This window comes from Diospyros lotus, chromosome 10 (assembly GCF_014633365.1).
Source record: "Diospyros lotus cultivar Yz01 chromosome 10, ASM1463336v1, whole genome shotgun sequence".
In the NCBI taxonomy this organism is placed as follows: Eukaryota; Viridiplantae; Streptophyta; class Magnoliopsida; order Ericales; family Ebenaceae; genus Diospyros; species Diospyros lotus.
This window is the reverse complement of record NC_068347.1, coordinates 15,501,077-15,526,976: the sequence shown is the minus strand read 5'-3', so window position 1 is coordinate 15,526,976 and position 25,900 is coordinate 15,501,077. Positions and strand designations below refer to the sequence as shown.

General features: G+C 35.5%; 1 protein-coding gene across 7 annotated transcripts in view; it reads right to left on the bottom strand.

Moving 5' to 3' along the window:
• Positions 1 to 353: 353 nt before the first annotated feature.
• LOC127811337 (sodium/calcium exchanger NCL) overlaps positions 354 to 25,900 on the bottom strand; it is a 67,724-nt gene continuing 42,177 nt past the window's right edge. For 2 of the 7 annotated variants that reach the window (XM_052351096.1, XM_052351097.1), the window contains exon 8: positions 13,458 to 13,814. In XM_052351096.1, the coding sequence (XP_052207056.1) occupies positions 13,608 to 13,814 (207 nt within the window). In that variant the 3' untranslated portion in view covers positions 13,458 to 13,607. Of the gene's footprint in view, positions 603 to 793; positions 1,011 to 10,720; positions 10,769 to 13,455; positions 13,815 to 25,900 lie in introns of those variants that run through there. The other 5 variants (XR_008025651.1, XM_052351092.1, XM_052351094.1 and 2 more) reach the window with 5 other exon arrangements.

Sequence of the window (25,900 nt, the reverse complement as noted above, 5' to 3'; positions counted from 1 at the left end):
GACAAGCAACAAGGCTTTAATCAGAAATTACAAAAGATATTTAGCTTTGGTTAAGAGAAAAATGAAAGTACAAACACTAGTGCAAAGATGAATAATTCTTATAAGCTCCAATCACTTCATTTCCATCCATTACTCTCTCTAGTGAATAATTCTTATAAGCTCTAACACATTTGATTTCAAAACAATGACAAAAAATTTTGATTTCAAATAAATATAAAAGATTCTTCATACATTGAAAGTATATATATCCTTTACCATTGATTGAATTGATCTTTTCAATTTCCAAAGATAAAATATAATTGTAGTGACTCACTCCCGGATAATCCCGCTAGCATAGGATATCCAAAAGAAATTCAAGGTGAGCCACATGAAATACAACCTTAGATAAATTCAACCCCATAAAGGTTTACAACATCTTGGCACCATGGCCTACACAAAATGAAATTCAATGGCACTAACAAATTTTACAACATAAAATTTCCTCACACATGCCCTATTCACAAACACTAACATGGACCATCTAATCTGGGAGGTCTTTGTACACCACTAACCTTGGGCTCTAGTCCTACTGGACTTTCCCTCAACCATTGTTTTACTTTTACCTGGAATGACATGAGAGTAAACAAGGTGAGCCACAAGACTTAGCAAGTATATTTATAAAGCATGGAGATATATAATCAAAGGCATGGATAATCAAGATAGAGTAAACAACTCTATGAGAAGATATTAGTATAACATGACTCATAAGTTTTCCATTTACGTCAATTCCCTATGCCGTGATTATTATACATACCATGTGGTCATTTCCATGCTCATGCACATGCACCAATAGTAAGGAATTTTCCACATAATTCCCAAGGCTCCCACGGCCAATATATCCATACATGAATAGATATTCATCATAGAAATACATCAACAAACAATAACAATTTGAGCCTCGCTGACTGGGTTGATGACCACCTCACCCACGTCAGGCGCTCATACGATATCCTTCTCACCCACGAACATAGCTGCCATGCAAAATAATAGGTGCACAAATCAATATAATCATGCATCACATAAGCATATCTCAATTTCATGTCAATCATCAATGATTAAGAAAAATCCCACACAAAAAGGATTAATTAGACATTTTTTTTAGAAATTTCCAGATTTCAAAGGGTAAATTCGAAGGCCTATTTTGGGCTCGTTTCTCAGTCAAATTTAATGAGAGATGTGTCAAATCGAAGCCTCAGATCTCTAGTTTCTGAAACAATAATTGGATTCAGAATCAGAAATAATCACAATGAGTTATTGCCCAAAAACCGAAGCAAGGCAGATTGCTATAGTAAAATTACAGCATTCTAGATAGAATTCAATAAGGCTTTTATGGATTCAAATAATGACTGAAAATTTCAAATCCTATACCAAAATGAATCCTATGATGTCTAGTTTTCATATAAACAAACGGATTGTAAATTGGATATAACCACAAAAAGTTATACCGCAAAAACCCAAGCAATGTCGAATTATATGGACCAGTAAGTTATGAATTGTTTTAATAGAAATTAACAAGGCCACTGGGGGTACAAATTGAATCCAAAATATTCAAACCCTATATCAAATCGAAGCTCATTGAGTCTAGTTTACAACGCAATAAACAGATCTCAAATTAGATATTTCTACTACACGTTATGCCAAAAATAATAGAACATGCGCAAGCTGCCACAAGCTAAAAATGGACATACGGACATAATGGAAAACAACCCAACAAATAATTGTTTTACTCTAATCTAACAAAAAATATGTCATTCTTTGAAGGATTTTGGGGGTAAATCAAGCCCCAAATGAAGATCCAACAAGACCCATTAATTTTGAAGAATTTTTACAAAATATTTGTAAATAAAAAGAAAGACTCATTTTAAAACAAAAATGGTCGTTTTTGCCATGGAGAAGCAAGATCTACTCAAAATGAAGAGAATTAAACAAGAAACTTGTACATCAAAATAAGGAGAGGTAATCTTGCATAACAAGAGAGATGCAAGGAGAACTTGTCTTAGAAGATGAAACTCTTGAAAATCCCTTTGCTTGAAGCTCCAATGAAGGTTGACAATGGAGGAAAAAGAAGAAAGAAGGAGGAGGAGGAGAAGAAGAAAGAACAAGAAGAAGAAGATAATCAGGAGAGGGAGAAGGGAGCAAGAAAGCAAGAAAGAAGAAAAGAAGGAGGAAAAGAGGGAGGAGTTGTCTCCCAACTCTCTCCAATCCAACCCCTTCCCTAATTTGCCCCATAACACACACATAATTCAAATATCTCTTGCCCTTTAGGTCATTTTGTCATTTTCTTAATTTTTTTCCCTTTTTAATTAAGATACCACTCCCTATGCCCATGGCCCAAGCCCAAGTCCAAATATATGACCCAATACAACTAAGGCTCAATGGAATTTTTTTGAAATTTGGACTCAACCCAATTCATTTACACTTAAAATTTAAATACTCATAAATGGCATAATTCAAATAAGGCTCAAACCCATTTAGCCCACAACTTTGAGACTTTTCCACACATTTCATCTATACTCACAAAGATATTGATCCACTTACATTTATTTTCCCACAAAATATTATCTTTATTAATTTACCCCATTACCAACACATATAATATTTCCAACACTTAATTCAATAAAGACCAAAAATTCTAATGCTCGAAAGAAAATACCACTCGACATCTAAACCCACCAATGGGTCATTACAATAATTCATTTTCAAATGCCAAATATATGAAGAATTTTATCATCAAAGGCAAAACAACAAATTAGAGGTGATTTTCTTATTATTTAGTTGAAACATGGTTCAAAAGTAGCAAGTATTTGATTGCTAATTTATCTTCAATTGAGGATGATACTGGGATTCTTTTTCTTAATATTGGAATAACATGTGAAAAGCATACATGGGAGTGGATTGTTGGGTATATACTAAAGTTATTTTTTAACTACCTTTTTTTTTTTTCTCATTTTATTCATCTTCTTGGTATTAATAATATTGTTTCTTTGACCAATATTTTTTCCTTTGTGGTTTGCAAAAGTTTAATTGTTTTGCTTTCTTGACTTTTAGTGGTAATCTTAAGTTGAACTTAGGAAGCCAAATTGATGCTTTTCCTTAACTATGCTTTTTATTTTGTAAACATCTAGGATTTTGCTATAAATCTTGCATGCTAAAGGTAATTCTTATGCTTTTATAGGGTTGGTCAATCTGGTTGTAACAACCCGTTAGTGGGTTCGGGTGATTTATATACTGGAATAAGGTATATATATATATATATTATTAGAGTAATGTTTTGGGTGAATCATATGTGATATTTTTAGTTGATGTGCAATGGAAGGGAAAGAGTCAAATATTTGACTTAAGTGGTAATGAGACCCAACATAAGGCACGGTATTTGTGGAAATGTTATTTGGAGTTTAAATGGTGTCCAAATTAGTATTAGAATTATTTTCATTTAAAATATTATACCATAGGGGCATTTAAGTAATTGTTGAGATGTGTGTATATATATATGTGGAGTGGCCAATTTGCATGAGAGGAAGGAATGAGAAGACAAAGGAAAGAAGAGAGGGAGGAAGACCGATCGGGAGGAAGAGAAGCAAAAGGTAGGGTCTCATTCTCTTCTCTTTTTCTTGCTTGTGATGATTCAAAAGGGGTTGTGGGAGTTAGTTACCTTCATCTTATCATTTTCCTTCTCTTTTTTCTAGTTCTCTTGTTGAGTATGTAAAGTAAAGGGGCTTGGAAGCTTGTTGGCTCAAGAATGATCACCAAGAGAGGCTTCTAAGGCAAGTTCTTATTCCCCTTACCTCTCATATGCTTTTAGCTAAGGTGTTTGGGAATTTGAGTATGAAAACTCCATGTTTTCTCAAAGAATGTTTGGTTTGAAGGGCTATGTAGAAACCATTGTAAATCTCTCCCCTCCTTGGTTTGATCTTACTAGTCTCATTTGCACTTCGAAATAGGGCTTATTCTACCCTATAACCCCTTGGGAATGATGTGTTTATCATTAGGATGTAGTGGGTGCAAGTGTTTGTGCATAAAATTGCATGTTTTGAGGGTCCTCGGGGTGGTTCTCGGCTTCGACCGTTTCTGTCGGGCGATCGACCGTTTTTGTCCTATGACAGCCTGCGCATGCTCTGTTGTTTTGAGCATAACTTTTTATAGAAATATCGGATTTGTGAACCGTTTGAAGCGTTATAAACTAGACTCGATAGGATTTGTTTTAATATAAGATTTGGGTTATTTTGAGAAATATGGTTTCTGTGTATGCCCTGTGAATTACTACCTTAAAATCTGGGATTTCTGTTTCAATCCGATAACACTCCAGTTTTTGGGGCATAACTTTCTGTGGTATTATCCGAATTGGAATCCTCTTTTTGTATCATAAACTAGACTTCTTAATATTTGTTTTGGTATATATCTTGGATCATTTGGTTATTTTGTGAAGTCGTGGAAACCCTGTCAATCTTGGCCTAGAATATGGAGTTCTTCCATTTTGAGCGATCTACCTTAATCTGATTTTTGGGAGATAAATAACTTACTTTGGTGTATTATTCGAGTATGATGAGATACATTTATAGAATAAATGATAATGTTTCTAGATGTAATTCCTTGAGGGTTTTCTTAAGCATTGTTAAAGGGTTTTCTTGAGCATTATTGATGCATTTTGTATTCACTGGCCAAGTAGGGTTGGGTCGTACAACGTTACGAGTTGGGACGTTGCACTTGTGGGTATGTATTGGTAATGTGGGAATGCTTGTCTTGGGAGTTGCTTGGGAACATGAGAGTGGGTGTGAAGGTGAAGTGTGTGCCATGGGTCAAGTTATGGTTTCAGGAAGAGATATGGAGTGGGGTATGAGACAATGCACATGTGACGACTATGGGGGTGTACATATGGGTTGACCTCCATTCTTGGCTAGAGCACCGCGACGATGAGGCCATTACATACTTGGCGTGTGGTATCGTTGGCGAGTGTCATCTTATTGGGAGTGAGTTGAGAGCGGACCGAGAGTGCGCTGCTATAATGAGGCCACTGCATACTTGGCATGTGGTATCATAGTTACATGTCGGTGCCGCAGAGCTGAGCTGGTTGAGGGTGCCACTATGATAAGGCCACTGCATACTTAGCGTGTGGTATCATAGGTGGGTGCTGGATAGCAGGGGACTGAGGAGTGGACTGAGGGCACTGCTATGATAAGGCCACTGCATACTTGGCGTGTGGTATCATAGGCGTGTGCTAGTGCCACTGAGTTGTGAGCAGGCTGAGGGCACCATTACGGTGAGGCCATTACACAGTTGGCATGTGGTATCGTAGATGTGTGCTAGTGTTGTAGAATGGATGGGATTTATGGGCCCAGAATGGGGTGCCTTGTGACATGAATACTATGTTATGGTGAGATAGTGAGTGTGTTGCTTAGAGCATTATGTGGGTTCTGGATACTACTATGTGGTGGCAGGGTCATCAATTTGTACTTAGATTATGGTAAGAGCTGGTTTGGGTGGACTACAATGATTTCTATTATGTCTTTCTTGTGGTGATCCCTGTTTCTATTCTGTTAGTAGTACGCTACGTTATGATTCTACCATGTCTTGCTTGTGTTTTCCTACTGAGTCTTCATTATGCTATACTCATGTGGTATTTCGTTGTGTTATACTTGCTGAGCCTTGCGGCTCATTCTTTCTTTTTACATCATTCCAGGTACAGGTAAAGCAAAGGATAAGGAGAATTTTAAAGGGACATGATCTATTGGGTTAGATGTGTATAGAGCTCACTCGAACAAAAGGTCTTGGGAACATTGTTGAGTTGTGTCATGCTAGTGATTGTACATTTTATTATTTGGGCTTTTTTGAACCTCTTTTGGGATCGCTTAATGGAATGTAAATGGATATGTTTATTTTGTCCTGTATCAAAAAGAGCGAAATCATTACTGTATGTTGATATTGGTATGAGTAACCCTAGTTGAGTTACACTCTAATCCCATCTTGTGTGGACTTTCCCTCTGAATTCCTTTGCTAGTGAGACTTCCGGAGGCGGGACCTCGCAGTTTTGTGATAGAGCCTCGTATTGGAGTTTTTAGTCGTTACAATGGCATATGGGTTATTTCATGGAAAGTCCGATAAGTTTACTTCTAGAGAAGTTACATCTTCAAACCCTAAAGCTTAAGGGATATCTAGATTGTCAAATTCTTCAAGGTCATCCGCAACATTTATCCCTCCACTTAGCCAAAATAGAGTCATTCCATCAAGTAAAGATACATCACATAAATCTTCCAAATTTTTCCTCTCCCAAAGGTTATCTAATCCAATTCTTACCACAATTGGCCCCATTGGCAATCAAGTTGTCCCATCATGTAATGGTAAGCCAAATGAATAATCACAACCTAGGTTACACGAAAACAGAAATGGGAAATGTTTCTAATACAAAACGAAAACGCAAAAATTGACATTCTTTTCAAAAAATAGGCATAAATAGGGTCCGAAATGAGAATGAAAAACGTTTCAAAAATGGGGAAACGGCTCTGAGTAGTTTTCATGCAACATAGATCACGGCTACCCCATATTACAAAGTCATCTTCTCCATTGAATATTCCACTCAACATTGGAAAGAAAAAAATGATTAAAAAATCTAGTGACATGCCTTAAGACATACATGGACCACCTCTCTTAACAACTTCAACTGGGCCATCTCAGCCTACTAATACCTCTAATGACTCTTCTCTAAGGGTACAATTAGGAAGTTCATATACTAACCTAGCAAATGATGATCCCACTCCATGCAGTAAGATGCCTTAAGAGCAATGTGGACCATCTCTTGCTTAAATGACAAATGATCCTCAACCTTGTAGAACTCCACTAACTCCATCAAACAATACTGATAATTCTAAAACATGAAGTTGTGGTTGTAATATGTAATTTGTTTTGCATTATATTTACCTAAATAGTGATGTCTATTGTAGGTTCCACTTCTAATGCAACTAGTACAGGCCGAGATCCTACCAAAGGAAAAGGTTTACAAAAGATTAACAAAATAATTAAGAAAAAGTTTCCTATACATATTTCCATAGATAAAGGATGACCAGTTGATAGGAAGGAATCTACAAAGCTATCAAAAGAGTTTGGTATTATAGTCTAGGAGTTTTTGTCCATGCCAACAAAGTAGAAGGATCTGAAAAAAAGTCATGATCATTAGACTTTTGAATATGATCAACTTGATGTAAGTAAACTAATACTCAATTATTATTGTATCCTTAACGATTACCATTTTGTTTTTTTGTTTTTTTTCTTTTTTAATTTCAATTTGGGTTATTTCAATTATGTGAGTAACAACTTAAATTATTGACTAATGTTACTTATCTAGACTGGAGATCAATCTCAGTCTAGTTGGCACATTTTTATTGAAAAATAAAAAGGTGCAATGTAAAGGTGCCAACTAGACTAAAGATCTATCTCCAGTTTAGATAAATAACATTACTCTAAATTATTTTACTTTTCTTTTTCTAGATGAGGTTGGACATCATTGATAAAGGAGAAGATGAGGTAAGAAAAAAAATGGAGGATATATTGAGAAATCAAAGTAGGGATCAAAGATATCATCTTCATAAGTATTTTCAAAATTTTAAGACATTAGAAGATGCAAGACAAAACAAACCTGTTAAACTTAAGAGAACTAGGATGATATTTGTGAATATTGGTTAGACCCCAAAGTTCAAGTGTGAATCACCTTAATGTTTAAATATAATTCTCCATTTACCTTTTGATATTTTATACGATTTTGTTCTTGTATAGGAAAGATATGAGAAGAATAAGGAGAATAGAAAAAAAAAGATTTGCATCCCATAACCAAGGTTCACGAGCCTTTGTCACTCTTCATAATGAAATTGTAAGAATTAAATTATTATTCAATATATATTCTTTGTACAACAAACTTTTTCTTAGTGACACAAAAAATGTAGAGTTTAAAGGAGTTTGATGGTAAGGAATGTGATAGAATAACATTTTATAAACACACTTACTATTGTGAAGGGAAAGGATGGACAAGTCCAACAACAAAAGCATACTATGTAAGTTACTTATTTGAATAACAATTTTATCTTTTATATTCTAATTTTGATAATCGATACATAAGTTTTGAGGTTCTAGCTTTCTAATTCTTATACTTGTGTAGAATGAAATGCAAGAACTTCTTAGTCAACCAGTTGCTGATGGTATTTCATTAAGTCCATCTGAAATTTGTGATTTGGTCTTAGGCACAAAGTCAAGATACATCAAGGGACTTGGATATGGACCAAAATTGACAAAAACAATAAAATCAAATACAAAAAAAAAAAAAATCATCTAAAGAGGCCCTTAGACAATCTAAAGTAGAATGTGAACAATTAAAGGAACAATTTAACATTGTTGTGGGTGAAGTTGAGAGTATGAGGGCAAAGTTAGAGCAACATGATCTCTTGTTTAAGAAGATATTTGGATTTCATTTTGATTATACAGAATAATTGTTATGGTAAGTGATTTGAATGCAATTTTATTCCTTTTCCTCTTCTTAACATAATTCTTCAATTGCATAGTATGTTGGAATTGGCGGTGTTTGTTGTAGTGGTTATGAAATCTAAATTGAATTATTAGAAATTACCCAAACTAAGTTTAGGATTGTTAAGAACACTATAACTTACATAGTATGTTTCTGCTATTGAATTTGTCCATCATTTCCCTTCACTATAGTAAGTGCGTTTATAGAATGTTATTCTATCATGTTCCTCACCATCGATCTCCTTCAAGCTCTACTTTTTTTGTTAATAAGAAAATATTTGTTATACAAAAGATATATATTAAATAATAATTTAATTCTTACAATTTCATTATGAAGAGTGATGAAGGCTCGTGAACCTTGGTTGTGAGATATAATTCTTTTTTTTTTTACTATTCCCTGTACAAGAACAAAATCATATGAAATATCACAAGGTAAATAGAGAATTATATTTGAACATTAAGGCGATTCACACTTGAACTTTGGGGCTTAACCAATATTCACAAAGATTATCTCAATCCTCTTGAGTAAGTTTAACAGGTTAATTTTGTCTTGCATCTTCTAATGTTTTAAATTCCTAAAAATTCTTATGAAAATGATATCTTTGATGCCTACTTTGATTTTTCAATATATCCTGCACTTTTTTCTTTCCTCCTCTTCTCCTATATCAATGATGCCCAACATCATCTAGAAAAAAAAAAGTAAAATAATTTAAGTTGTTACTCACATAATTGAAATAACCTAAATTGAAATTAAAAAAAAATAAAATGGTGATTGTTAAGGATACAATAATTATTGAGTATAAGTTTACTTACATCAAGTTGATCATAAGCAAAAGTCAAATGATCATGATTTTTGTTTTTTTTTTTTTTTTTTTTTTGTGATCCTTCCACTTTGTTGGTATGGCCAAAAACTCTTGGACTATAATACCAAGCTTATTTGATAGCTTCACATCCTATTAATTGGTTGTCCTTTTATCTATGGAAATATGTATAGGCAATTTTTTGTTAATTATTTTGTTAATCTTTTGTTAGCCTTTTTTCCTTTTGTTAGACTTCGGCTTGTACTGGTTGCATTAGAAATGGAACCTACAATAAACATCAATATTTAGGTAAATATAACGCAAAACAAGTTACATATTACAACCACAACTTCATGTTTTAGAATTACTAGTATCGTTTGATAGAGTCGATGGAGTGCTACGAGGTTGAGGACCATCTGTCATTAAAGCGAGAGACAGTCCATGTGGCTCTTAAGGCATCTTACTACATGGAGTGGGATCATCATTTGTTGGGTTAGTATATGAATCTCTTAATTGTACTTGTAGAGATGAGTCATTTGAGGTATCAGTAGGTTGAGATGGCCCAATTGAAGTTGTTAAGAAAGGTGGTCTATGTATCTCTTAAGGCATGTCACTAAATTTTTGAATCACTTTTTTCTTTCCAATGTTGAGTGGCATATTCAATGAAAAATATGACTCTGTAGTATGGGGAAGTTTTGATGATCCATTTGGCTTACCATTACATGATGGGACAACTCGCCAATAGGGCCAACTTTGGTAAGAACTAGATTAGACAACCTTTGGGAGAGGATAAATTTGGATGATTTATAGATGTATCTTTACCTAATGGAATGATTCTATTTTGGCTAAGTGGAAGGATAAATGTTGCGGATGACCTTAAAGAATTTGACAATCTAGATATCCCTTGAGGTTTAGAGTTTGAAGATGTAACTTCTCTAAATATAGACTTATTGGACTTGCCATGAAATAACCCATATGCCATGATTGACCAACCCTATAAAAGCATAAGAATTACCTTTAACATGCAAGATTTATAGCAAAATCTTGAATGTTTTGAAAATAACAAGCATAGTAAAGGAAAAACATCAATTTGGCTCCCTAAGTTCAACTTAAGACTACTACTCAAAATCAGCAAAACAAAACAATTGGACTTTTGCAAACCACAAAGGAAAAAATATTGGTTAGAGAAACAATATTATTAATACCAAGCAGACAAATAAAATGAGAAAGAAAGGTAGTTAAAAAAAAAAAAAACTTTAGTATATACCTAGCAATCTACTGCCCTCCATGCTTTTCACATGTTATTCCAATATTAGGAAAAAGAATCCCAGTATCATTCTCAATTGAAGAGATATCAACAATCAAAATACCTGTTACTTTTGAACCATGTTTCAATGAACCAAGCTAAATAATAAGAGAATCACCTACAATGAACCATGCTTCAATGAATCAAAATAAAACCAATATCATTCTCTAATTGAATGGCTCCAATGAACCATGTTTCTCAAGAAAACAAACTAAATAATAAGATAATAACTTATAATGACATAGTACATAAATTAGATATCAGGAAGATAATTACCTGTTACTCTTGTAACTAATAACAAAAATTATGAAGTTGCTCTTGTGTAGAAAACTTAACAAAACATGCAAAATAAAATAACTAATGAGAAACTAAAGTAAATACAGAGTTCAACTTTAGTATAAGTGAAATTTTTTAAGCTCTCAATACACATTTATTTAATTCTCTAAAATACATTACTATTAAAAAATGCATCACAGGAAGAAAAGAAAATGTCATATATAATCTTAAACTAAAACTAAAAGTACAAATCAAAGTTCAAGATCACTATATTCATCAATAGACTCCAACTCTTCATTGTTACTACAATAGTTGGCTATGTCATCTTCATCATCTACATTTTCATCATCTAAAATGAAATCATCACTTTCTACTACACTTGGATTGATGTCATCTCTAAGCAATGGTGTTGTTCCATGATCTTCAATTGAAATTAAAGATTCTTCATCTTGTCACACCTTATCATTGGCATTAAGTTCTTTAGCATCTATGTTTTCATTTTCCATCTCAAGTATGTCATATACATGTCTATGTTGAAATTACTGCACTATTTTCCAATTTTCTCCTAACTTCATGTCATTGATGTAGAAAACTTGGTTCACTTGAGATGCTAGCACAAAAGGATCATGTTGATACCATTTTCTTGTGACATTAATGCTTGTTATGCTACCGTCTTCTTGTATGCATGCCATTTTGTTACTAACATCAAACCAATCACGCTTAAAAAGGATGACACGTTTTTCCTTGATATAATCTAATTAAATGATATCTATGAGAGCTTCATAGAAGGTAAGGATATCATCTCCATGGTTTCCTTCAACAACTATCCCACTCTTTTGACTTCTAAGGCGACTATGACGCTCCTTAATGTGAAACCTAACCCCATTAATTATACAACCAGTATATTTCATCACAAGTTGAGGTCCACATGCTAATGAATATAATGCCCCAGGTGCTTTAATGTTGTATAAGTGTGTCATCTGCAAGGTAGAATGAATATTTAATGGCAAGAGAAATCAATACTCTTATGAATGTAGTAATTATAAATAATTAATTAATTACCCATTGTCTAAATCATGAGGGGAAATATTCTTTTTGGCTTTTATCAAGATTTACTACACTTTCTTGCTCAAGTTTCCTCTTGTGCATTCTAAATACAAGATTTGTTAGTTTAGAGGTAATATTATCAAAGTTAGAACACATACAATAGTATACTTACTAGATATATGGTTTTACTTCCTCACAATTGTTCAACACATACTAATGAGCCAAATTGAGCTCTTTCTCAGTTAGATCGCCATATATTTCTCCTCCAATTGGTCTAAATCTTTGTGAGAAAGTAAGCAGCCCACCATTCTTAGCCACATCATAATTTTTCTTCATGATTAAATGGAATCTCAATTCCTTGAAAATACATTGAACAAAATGTTAAGCTTTTGTTCACAATGTAAGCTTCTACAATAGAACTTTTAGGATATGCTTTATTTCTTACATAACTCTTTAGGGTCCCTAAGAATCTGGAAATATATAAATGTCAAAATAACAAAAGTGTAGCTACTACATAATTGGTCAAAAAACTATAACAAATATATGGGGAGCATATTCTTTACTAAATGAAATTTTCACAAAAAAAAAGAAAAGAAAAACAGACAATTGTTAAGGACAATGACATCACCTTTCAATTGGGAACATCCATCGATATTGAATTGGTCCTCCAATGATGGTTTCATGTGGGAGATGAATTGCCAAATGTACCATTATGTCAAAAAAGACCGGAGGGTAAATTATTTTAAGCTTACAAAGTATCAATGAAATCTTTTGCTACATAGTCTTTAGTTCATCTATCTTCAACGTATTAAAACAGATACTTTGATGAATTTATAAAACTTTGTAAAAGAATTCAGACATAAAAGAATCTAAAAATCTTTAGCATTAGGAGTGATCATGGAAAGGAATTTGAAAATATTTCATTCAAGTCCTTTTGTGATGAAAATGCGATTTCTCACAATTTTTCAGCTCTTGGATCTCCTCAACAAAATGGAGTTGTGGAGAGGAAGAACAGGTCATTAGTATAAATGTCTAAGACTTTGTTATGTGAGAACTCATTTCCTAGGTACTTTTGAGCTAAGGCAATCAATACTACTTATCACATTCTAAATAGAGTTTCTATTAGATCAATTCTTAAGAAAACTCCCTATGAACTATATAAAGGTAGAAAGCCAAATATAGCTTATTTTAGTGTTGGGAGTCCCAACCCGACAACCCTTAAGTCAAGGAAGCTAAGGTGGAGTCCCTAGAGAAGAGATAAAAACATACAAAAACACAACGAAAGCATAAAATACATAGATAAGCTGTCAAGTACAGAGGAGACTATATACAACAAAAACCACTGGCCAATCGCTAGGGTACTACCATTCACAATGACAAAAATAACAAAACGACATCCTCCCGCACCCAAGAACAACAACCACTCTCCCAAGGATCTTCGGTTAGGATTACCCTATACACACTCTAAACTATCAGATCAGACACTGCCCTTAACCTTCATTTTTCCCCTACTTGAAATGATGGAGAGCAAGAGTAAGTCACAAGATTTAGGAAGCATAAGGAAATAAAAAGGCTGCAAAGCTACAGGCTACCTTGCCCGTATTTTGCACACAAACTATGCCATGTACCACAACTCAGGCTACACAATAACATATGCAACAACGCACAAATAATGAATCGAGGGCTCGCACATAAGACACAGATCGACACTCAAGGTTCCATACAAACTTGCATGCAGCCATGAATTGGTTAGCATATCCCGAGCCAAATGCTCCTGAGCCCAAAGCTTCCACAACAACTGAGCAAAAGCTTCCTCTGGACAGTCCTCCCATCACCTGAGCCTGTGGATGTACATCTTGCGGATAAATCCGTCATGCGCAATAATAACCATGTAATGCAACATATAAGGATGCATGGCTATTGCAGCATTGACGATGATACATAACTCCCATAAAGCCACGCATCAAGCCATGCTACGCCCACATAGAAATACGGATACCATGCAAATGCTTTCTAAATGCACACCTGTAACACACTAGCATGCTCATGCCCTTGTATATTCAACACATGAACCCCCAAATGCCAACCACCCATAACCATGCAACAATAAAATAAAGTTGTAAGCATACGAACACTATCCCCAATACCATCTAGGAACCTATCACCACATGGTTAGGCAACATTCCATAAAAGAATTATAGGACGATCCAAACCCTATAAAATTAAGCAAGTGTCTAAGGATAAGGATTTTTATGCATAAATCATAGACCAACTAGGAACCAATTGACCAAACAATCAGAGAGTATTAAGCTGAAAAACTGAATTCTCGTAGGAGACTCCCGAAATGATAATGGAAGCTATGGGAAGCTTCGGTTTGTCAAGTAGAGCAACCCTTCAGAGGTTTCAAGAAGAAACGAATAGGTTTAAAGCCTAAACGGAGAAACGAGCCTAAGTGCAATTTTCCAAAGTTACCTGAGGGGGTCAAAATGTCATTTTTTGCAAAAATGGCAAAGAGGAAATTGAAAGATTGGAACTTAAGGGGCTCAATGGAAATTAAGGAAAGTGTAGGAGTTGTGAGGAAAGGGACCAAAATGGAAAAATCGAATCTGAGGGGGGCGAAACCGCAATTTCGAAAACTCCATAGCCATGGCTTCTGACAGTGGCGCACCATCTCTGGCCGGCCATTTCAGGCAATGGGCTAGCACGAGGGATGGTCGGGGATCTCATAGGAACCATCACGAGCCGACAACAACCACCGGAGTGGCCAGAATTTTGAGAAAATCGGCCAAGAAAGCTGGCCAAAAAATGGAGGCCTGCAACTCACTTTTACAAGCGAATATTAGTGCCTTTAGGTCGATCTGGGGGTGGTGAAGACGCCTAAGGCAGTGGGTGCTTCATCCAAGGCCATTTCGAAGCTCGACATTCACCTATAAATAGAGCTCTTGATGGCCGAAATTTTCAGAAGTTGGAGGCTCAAATCGAAGGCTATTTCGAACGAATTGAGAGGCAAGGATAAGGGGCTTTTGTTGCCCATAAGGTAAGGATCATTTATGTGCATTTTAAAGCATTTTGGTTGAGATTTGAAGGCTATTCGAAGCCTCGCTGGAAAACGAAACGAACTGCCTGGCCGAGCCTTCAAGTGGCCGGTTGGGCAGTCTTCGATGCTCCTTTCGGGCTAAAACCTATGCCATCGTGATCGACTTGGCATAGGCTTTCTGGTGGTGCAAAAATCCCACTTTTCAGCAAAGCCGTGGCCTGAGAAGATGACCGGCGCGTGGACCCCACGCGCCAGTCTCAATCGCCCTAACACACGCCGGCGCGTGTGACCTTGTTATTTTCTACATTTTTTTTTAAAATGTTTAGAAAGTTATTTGATGATTTTCCATGTAAAAATATTTGGAGAAAAATGGGTGTGGGTATTTATTTTAGAAATTAGTAAGGAAAAATTGAAGAAAAATAGAGAAAAAGGCAAGAAAATAGAGGAAAAATAGTGTTTATTGATTTTTTGAATAAACATTTTGCTTAGGGTGCTTTTGGACTTGAGGTGAACCATTTGGTGTAAATTTTAAAATTTGCACGCAAATCGAGGCAATTTGCACATTTTTCGAGGCATCCTGATTTCTGTGAAATGTGAGTGGTTTTATCCCTATAACTCATATATGATATGATTTCCTTGCTATGCATAATATTTTCACATGTTATGATCATTTTCATTCATATACTGTTGCATGGGAAAACGTGATATATGCACTACACGATGTTTTTGTCATATTGAAACTCGTGCATGGGGTTGGGTTGTTACCCTAAGAGTGTAGCCGAAATTCCCCTAGGACAATTAATGGAACAACGTTAGGTTTATCCTGCAAGAGGTTCAGGATTCTGCCTAGGGTTCCGTGCCGGGCTGGTGGGACTGGAAAGTTACATTGCGAGTATATGTTTATAACTGTCCGTGCATCATGCATCATTCATTCATATATGTCTAACCCTCACTTAGAAGATTTCATCTTCTGATATTGGACTATGCCCCTGGAATATTCCACATTCCAGGCGAGCCAAGTAGCCGGAAGGGCAAGGAAGTGATCAAGGCATGATCGTGGTAGAAATTTTGTGGGACCAGGACTATCTATTTTATTCGGATGTATTGTTTAGATTTTAATATCGTCTGTAATGTTATGTTGGGTGAACAATATGTATGTACCCACATATGTCATGTTTTCGAGGTTTCTTACAGGTTTTGATCTTGTTTCTGCCATGTTTAAAGTATATCATTCCCTTACTTTATTTGGGAGTGTTATTAAATAAAAGTTATGTTGAGGATTTATTGTCGGTTTATGTTTGATGTAAAAAAAAAAAAATCCTAGCATATATGAATGCCCTGGAAGGCGGGGTGTTACAATAAGAACTCGTATGGAAATGAGGAGAACTTGCATAAAAGCATAGAGAGTTAGTTAAATGGAAAGAGGGTGATAGGAACTTTGTAACGCCCCCACTCCCACCTACGGGTGTCACCGGTGAATAATCGACTGGATTACTCACATGACAATCATAACTAAATGGTTGGACTATATTTCAACAGGAAACGCTCTAGGTGGGGACTAGGTTTTGTCCTTCCTTTCGCTCCACTTGAGGAATCGGTCCCAAACATAGACAAAAAAACATAGCGGATCGAGACCCGAAACCCGAGTGAGCTTCACCTTTCTTCAACTCGCCTCAAGCAAGCCAAAGGTGACCCAGGCACAAAGCTAGCATAACACATACTTCACTGAGTATTGGAGATTTATGGGAACATACCTTGCTAATCTTTACCCAATCCTAACTTAGCTCCACCAACTAGAGCCATATACATCAGGCAATCTCACAAACACCTATCACTCTATGGTGGTTACAACTAGATACATCAAGCACTCAACAACATTTACATTCAACCACATGAATACATACATGATAAATGCATAACAAACACCTCGGGCAACACTGCTAGTTGCCACAACAACCTCCCGGCACCATCCCTGCTTGCATCTGGACTTGCATCATCTACAACATGAGGTAAAACCTCATGAGTCATAAAGACTTAGTAAAGGTGCAATGCATGTAAATATGAATGTAAACATAATTATCTATGCTAAGTGCATGCAACTGGGGCTAGATTCATTCATCCTCACAACCCATCAAGATTTGAGGCATCAACCTACCCATTCCCACAACACCAGTCCTCCATATGACCATAGGTACAATAGAACCCATATCATGCAAGTGTCAACCACTACATGCAAATGCTACATAAAAACTTATAACCATATTTACCAACTTGGAAGACCACCTCTACATAGGGTCATCCTCTACCTAGCTTGAAGCTTCATCTCTATCTCGGTACAAACTCCAGCCTGAGCCTCGAACTCTTCTAGAACCATCGCCTCCCTAGTCGACCCTAGATGTAACCATACAAAACCCAACTCCATTAACATCAGACATTACACTAGGACCTATGTTTTTTCCATTTAACGCAAAAACCACCCGTCGACTATTTCCAAATAACCCCAACTGATGGTCTAATCCAACCAACAATTCGTGATTTACAGTATTCCACATAATGCTATTAACTCAAAGAGAATTAAATAAATTTACCTCAGTCATTTGAAGGAGAAATTCGAAAAACGCCCATATTGGCATTACCTCCCGAGCTACCACTTGCGCCCAAAATCCCATTTTTGAGCATCTGGCATGCTTCTCGAGCTCCAAAATAATTTTTAGATTTTTCTACAATTTTTTTGGAATTTTTCAACTATTGTCCCAGATTTTCTTTTTTTTCTTATTCTTTTATTTTTCTCTTCCTTCTCCACTCCTTCTTCTTCAACCTCCAGCACGCACACACTCGGCCGGCCACTGTCGCTGCTCACACTTCTGCCCCTGGCCGGCCACCTCCACCGAAGTGCGGCCTCCGGCACCGGCAGCCTTCACCGCAGCTCGCGCCTCACGCACACAGCCGCCCCTGCGCGCGATCACCCGCCATGGACAACCCTACCTCCGCTACAACCAGTGGCCATTGCAGGCCAATGTAGCTTCCAACGTCACCGCTGAAGCTTCTTCCGACCACCGGAACTGCCGCTCCACGCTGCTACAAGGCTACCGCCATTGGCTACCTCCTCCGCGAGCTGCTGCCTCGTCGGCCATGGCAGCTTCCAGCGCTGCCTCCGACCATCATCTCACGATCGGCCAACTACCGGCCTCTCCAGCGCTCTCTCTCGATCACTCTTTCTTCTCTCTCTCCCATTGCTTCTCTTGGATGAGCTCTCACGAACTCTCTCTCTTTCTCTATGTTTTGAATTTCAGAGAAGCCACACTTAGGAAGCTTCCAGGAAGATGCCTATATATATATACACATATAATTACACATTTAACCCACTAAATCCCATTAATTGAAGATGAGAACCTTCTTAATTCCACTTGCGAATTTTGATAATAGCACTTGGATCCTCCAAGTCCTTAAATAATTATCATCAAGCCACAAAATATTAATTTCTTCGAAAATTAATTACCGACTTTTACTCAGAAATATCGATTTCAACCCTCCCACTAAATCTCATTAATTGCACTTGAGAACCTTCTTACTTCCACTTAGGAATTTGATAATAGCATTTGGATCCTCCAAACCTTAAATAATTATCATCAAGCCACAAAATATTGATTTTTTTAAAAATTAATTGTCGACATTTACTCAGAAATATCGATTTCAACCCTGCGCCTGCACGGGACCTCTATTTCACCCAAAAACGCTTCAGGGTTACCTCACTCGCAAAACTAGACCACCCTTAGAGTCCCCTCAGCTTCCCGGAGGTCTCCTACTATCATTTGGTACTGGCACCCATTAAGGGTTATACAAAATTTATTTCAAAAATTATTCCCGGTCTGACTGCTTCTAGTGTCATTAATCTTACCTCGAGATGCTCACCAATATCATGCCATCTTCTCTAGACATCCAAGTCCCAAGGTAGTTCCTATCATCGATTCAATAAATTTAATTAATTAATTTCTCAAAATCGACTTTTGGCCTTCCCGAACCACCCGAGATCCTTTCACAATAATCAAAAATCATTTATTTTTTAATACCATGTAATACAAGGTATTACAAACTTGCCTTAGATTTTCGATTTAAACCTCTCATAGTACTAAGGCTAACGACAGCTTTGCTCAAGCCCTTTCTTAATAAAATTAAACTTTGAAAAATAAAATAAATATTTAAATTAAATATTACAAGACTACATTTTATTTAATTCTAATTAATTTTGCACTTACCTTAACTACTTTGTTCAGATTTCCTACTTAAGCTTGTTTCCTTCCCTTCCTACTTTCCAATTCCTCGAGTCATTCCATAGCCCATTTGAAGCCTCGTGCAAGGAAGGTGAAAAAATCGCAAGGTGGCAGCTAGGACACATGGCAGCAACTGGCAGCGACAAGTAACAGTAGGTCGCCGCAAGCAACCGCGTGGACACCGTACATGGAGCGCACCTGGCGCGCCTCTAAAATGACATTGTTTGTCATTTGCTGGGTAGAAATAATTCCAAGAAAAATTCCAACATCGCGCGCCACCAAGCTCGAACCCGTGACCTTTGCCAGCCACCCGCATGCACGTGCCACCTACTCTACCAACTCCCTCCCTTATCAATATGCATATTTTATATTTAAGGAAATCCCACTCCCAATTTCCGAAATTACACTTAAACCTCAAATTTTTCAAATATTTGCTATTACTTCCTCATTCAAAAATACATAAATTTTAATATCTTTTACCTAATCTTACAAACCCACAAATTAACATTAAATCGTTGATAAATGGGTCATTACATTTAGAGCCTTTGGATATAAATGTTTTGTCTTAAATAATAGCAAAGACAATATGGGAAAATTTGTCCCTAAAAAGTGATGAAGGCATATTTTTAGGTTATTCAACATCAGGTAAAGCATATCAAGTTTATAATTAAAAAAAAACAATAGTTGTAGAAGAATTTGTTCATGTAAATTTTAGTGAGAATAATTAAAACATCCCAGTAAAACAACAATATGAAGATGATGAATGAGAAATTCTAAAAAATTCAATTGAGAAAGAAATTGAAAATACTCAAATAGAAGATAAATAAGAAGAACGAAAAGACTTATGTAGATGAGTTTAAAAAATTGAGAGATATGAACCAAGGAGTATGAACTAGATCTCATTTGAGAAATCAATGTGAGTATGCAGCCTTTTTATCCAATCTAGAGCTAAAGACTATAAGTGAGGCTATAGAAGATCTAAGATGGATTTTGGCTATGCAGGAAGAACTAAATCAATTTGAAAGGAATAAGGTATGAACCCGAGTTCCTAAGCCTAAAGATAAGCAAGCCATAGGAACCAAGTGGGTCTTTAGAAATAAGATGGATGAAAATGGAATCATTGTAAAAAATAATACTAGGTTAGTGGCACGAGATTGCAGTCAAGAAGAAGGAATTGACTTTGATGAGACCTATGCTCCCGTAGCAAGGTTAGAAGCTATCAGATTACTCTTAGCCTATGTTCATAATAAGGGGTTCAAGCTTTACCAAATGGAAGTCAAAAGTGCATTCCTAAATGGTTATATCAAATAGGAAGTTTATGTTAAGCAGCCCCTAGGTTTTGAAGATTCAATACATAAGGACTATGTATTTAAGTTAACCAAAGCTTTATATAGTCTTAAGCAAGCCCCTAGGGCATGGTACGAAATATTAAGTAACTTCTTCATAAAAAATGATTTTAAGAGATGAAATGTGGACACCACTCTCTTCATCAAGAAGGATAAAAAGGATATTCTTATAGTACAAATATATGTGGATGATATTATATTTGGATCTATAAATGATAAGCTATGGAAAGAATTGTCTACCATGATGCAAGCAAAATTTGATATGAGTATGGTTGGAAAGTTGAATTACTTTATAGGATTGCAAATTAAGCAATTAAAGGATGGCATTTTTATTAGCCAAACTAAGTATATTAGAGATATCTTAGAGAAGTTCAATATGGATGAGGCAAAATCCATGGACACCCCTATGAGTACATCTATAAAAATGGATAAGGATGAGGGTGGAACATTTGTGGATCAAAAGATGTATAAATGGATGATATGATCTCTTGTTTACCTAACAGCCTTTAGACCATATATTTTATTCAATGTAGCATTGTGTGATGGATACCAAAGTGATCCTATGGAGTCTCATTTGTTTGCTGTTAAAAGAATATTCAAGTAACTCAAAGGGTCTCCATCTTTAGGTTTATGGTATCCTAGATCTTCTCCCTTCGAGCTTCATGCTTATACAGATGTTGATTATGCTAGATGTAGGGTAGATAGAAAAAGCACAAGTGACACTTGTCAATTGTTTAAAACTATGTTGATCTCTTAGTCATCTAAAAAGAAAAACAGTGTGGCCACCTCCACTACTAAAGCTAATTATGTATCAGCTGGTAGTTGTTGTGCCCGAATTTTATGGCTTAAACAACAATTGGACTATGGAATTAAGCTCAATCATATTCCTATTAAATGTGATAATTCCAGTGCTATCAATTGTTGAAAATTTGTATTTTGATTTACGGATCAAATTATTTTGAAAAATATATTTTCAGTAAATTTGTTTTATTGATGATCTCCAAAATATTTTTTATAAATTATTTTTAAATTGGAGAACTTCATGTTCATATATGTATTTCTTTCAAAACAGCCAAATATGGCTTTCTATTAATCGAGCATAATATAAAGCTTGTGAGAAAATATTTTTTGAAAATCAACTAAATATAAAAAGCCCTTTATAAATTCAATCGAGTATTGCTCAGCTTGCTTTCAAAATAATCGAGTATTGAAGTGACTCAACTGATTATCATAAGTTCCTACTCGAGTATGTTTTGCAAAAGCTATGTTTCTTAAAGTTATAACCGAGTATAGCACTTTTGTAATCGAGTAATGATCATTTGCTATTCGAGTAAGCTTTAGAGATTAATTGAGTATCTCTATAGCATTAAAATCTAAGCATACATTAAATCGAGTAAATTTTAAGTTCCAATCAAATAATGTACTTGAATAAATCGAGTACCTATATATGTTAGTCGAGTGTTTTACACATATCTTTGTTTTCAAATCGAGTAAAGTTTGTTTTTAATCGACTAATGTGTTTCTGCTGATCGAGTATCTTTATGTGTTAGTTGTGTGAAGATTGGGTTATCTCTGGCTGAGTTTTTTGTATTCAAGTTAATCGAGTATCAAAATTTTTATACTCGAGTAAATGTTTCTATTAGTCGAGTAAGCTTAGCATGGTAGTCAAGTGATTAATGCATAGTCTTTGAGGCTATTAAGTTAGTCGAGTATTGACTTGGCCATACTCAAGTAAGCTCTATATAAAATCGATTACCTAAAATGTCCAATCGATTGAAGTGTTATATTAGTCGAGTATCTCTATAACTGAGTTGAGTAACTGTTATCAATTTTTTAAAAATACAACCGTTAGACGCATTAAATGCTTGACAGTTTCAACTTTTCAGATCATTTAATTTATTTTAGATAACATGAGCTTTCTTGAATGATTTAATAAATGTTGTTTAATGTTCATAGAGACAAAAAGTGATAGTTGTGAGAAAATGGAACATTCAATTTGAATTCTTCGATATTAGCTAACATTCAATGCATGAAATCTATAATAGAGGATGAAGCTGCTTGAAGAAGCTTAGAAGAACTGAATACAAAACTCTCAAGCATCCTTCAAAAAGCTTCTAGCAATCCTTCTCAGATCTTTCCTATTTCTCACGAGCTTTCTTCTTGAAAATCTTTCTGTAAGAATTTTAGAAAATGTGCTTCATTCAAAAATCCTGTAACTCTTTATTAAGAGAAAAGACTTTTTGCTCACTGTTTCATTCATATTTTTCTCTTGAGAAATCTTTTCACAACTTCTTGTGAACTTGTAAAAGATTACACCTTATCCTTTAAAAGGTAGTGGTTGTGGCTTAGTCTTTTTGTAAAAAGTCTCTTGTAAAAGTTACACCTGATCCTGTAAAAGGTAGTGGTTCTAGTTGACCTTGTTTGAAAAAAACCAACTATGAAGGTTTTGTAGTTAAGCCTGTAACAATTATAAGGTAATATATAATACACCTGTTTGTGTGTGTTTGCAAAATCCTTAGTTGTGAACTAAGGTAGTGGATTATGTTGAGGGAGAACCACTATACATATTGTGTTCTGCTCTTGTTATTCTTTATTTACAACATTCTTATTTCATTTCCTTTTATTCAATTTTAGTTTTGAAAAATGGTGAAAAAGGTTAACTCACCCCCCCCCCCCCCTTAAGCTAACTTGTATATCATCAATTTATCCAAAAATCAAGTGCATCATTCAAGAACAAAGCACATTGAAATAAGACATCATTTTATAAGGGATCATGTGCAAATGGGAGATATAATTTTAGAATATGTGTCAACCAAAAGCTAATTAACTAATATTTTTACTAAGCCATTGGAGAGAATTCAATTCCCTAAGATTAGGATAGATTTAGGAGTTGAAGAGAGAAAATAATCGATTGCGATTGCGCAGCCTAGATAGTTGAGTAAATTTGGTTTATAATTGAGTATGCTAGTTCTCTAGTCGAGTAGGTTAAAATCTCAATTGAGTTAAAATATCTCAATAATTGAGTATCATAAAATCTTTTAGATGTGGAAATATTAATCAAGTAAGAAAATCTCATAATCGATTATTGTAAAAATTTAATCGAGTAGATTAGGTCATTAGTCAAGTAAAATTTCAAGGACGAGAGATTGCAAATCTCACTCGAGTAACATACCTTAATTACTCGAGTAAATCAAAGGCATTTAATCGACTACAAAATCCAAGTACTCAAGTAGCAGATCAATAGCTAATATCACTCTAGTAAACAAAAAATTAGTTTAGTAATAGAGAAATCCATCACTCGATTAAAATCAGTCATTAGTCGAGTAATTTCAAAATTTTCTTAAGAAGTTCAAGGGCCAGTATTGCGAGTATAAATAGGGTCTCATTCAATTTTCTTCTCTCTCTCTCTCTCTCTCGCGCGCGCGCGCGCGCGCGCGCGCGCGCGCGCTCGCGCTCGTGCATGAACTTCTGACTTCTATGCAATCGTTATTTCCAAGCATCTCCGTGTATCCTTCCTTTTTCAATTTCCTTCATTCATTTTGTTATTCCATTATCTGTTGTTCATCATTTCAAATGGCCCCAAAACAAAAGGACATTGTATTGTCCTCCGACCAACCCTTAGCATCCAAAAACCCTAGGAGAACATCCACTAGGAACAAAACTTCTAGAAATGTAAACCCTATATTTCTAAATGAAAGAGTCAAGGACCTATACCATCAAGTTCTGGAAAAGGAATTTATGCTTGATAGGAACATACACTGGGACATGTTCGAGAGATTACGGTTTGACAAAATGATGAAAAAATGGATAAACAATATGGGATGGATGAAGTTATCTACCCTTGACCTGGCTATCTTTCCAGACTTCCTAGCAGAATTTTATGCTAGTTTACCTAAATCATCCAAGGAAGAGTACGAGGGGAATACTTTAGACTTTAGATTTAAAGGTCATGATTTCTCTTTCACTTCTGAAAACCTGATCCAACTGCTTGACTTAAACTCTGGTGAAACCCCTATAAACTCTCTCAACTTTAACCACAATGAAATTTGAGAATTCTTCACTGGAAAATAAGAACCTTTTATCACAAACAAATACTAAGGATCTCAACAATTCATTGACCTTGAACATCATCTTTTGCACCATTTCATTGCTACTTCCATCAATGGCCGAGGAACCTCTCACCAGATTGTATCTATGAGTGATTTAAAACTAACCCGGTATGCTGTTCAAAACATCAAATTCAATCTTTCTCGTTTCCTTTTCTCAAAAATGTATGAATCTGTTACTCATAAAACTTCTAGTAAGCTTCCCTATGGGAAGCTCCTCACTCTTATCTTGAGAACAATCATTGGTCCTCTTGAGGGAGATTCTATTCCTCACTCTCAATTCGATACCTATAACCAAAATTCTCTCATTAAAATGAAAATTACATGTGTCAATGGGGAATGGAAAATAGGTTCCAAAGAACAAGCTCCAGTTCGGTCTGAACCTCCCAGTTCATCCTCATCATCCTCTTCAAACTCTCGGCCTTCTCATCTTGAAACTCCATGTCCATGTACTCTTCATTGAATTAGGTCTTCTTTAGATGACCTCATTCCTTCTCCCGTTGGAAATTTTTTCTCAACCCAGGAGGAAATTTTGTCTAGACTAAAGAACATAGAGGAGAGACAGGTCAAGATTGAATAAAGGATAAGTGAGTTGACATATGCTATGCCATCCACCTGTCGTTTCAAGACTCGAGCCCAGAAGAAAGCCAAAACAACTGAGGAAGAAGCTTCAGAGGATGAGAGTGATTAAAATGTAACAACTCTTAAAGGATGTAATTTTGGGGATAATTTAACTTTGTTTATTTTTTATGCTTATACGAATTTGGTAACTGATTGTCTGCTTATGTGGTGCTCTTATGAAAGGTAGCACAAACTTGATTTTTCTTTTCCTAACTTTATATGGTATATATTTTTGTGCATTCTATGATTTATTCCTTGATATGCTTGATAAAATTGCCATGCATCATACTTTTTGATTTATTCTTATGCTTTATGTATGAATTCTCCCTAGGCTTTTTTTAGTTAGTATGTATTTTATGAGCCAGAGGAAGTTTCTTTTTAAATCCCTCAGGGGAGAAAAAAGGGGATACTAGTTTCAGGGGAGCTTTCTTATTGTCAATAATTCAGGGGAGTTTTCTTATTCCTTATAATTTTCTAAAAATATCTCCCTACAGATTTTTCTTAAAGCTCTTAAGTTCAGAATGTTTTGTCATCATCAAATAGGCT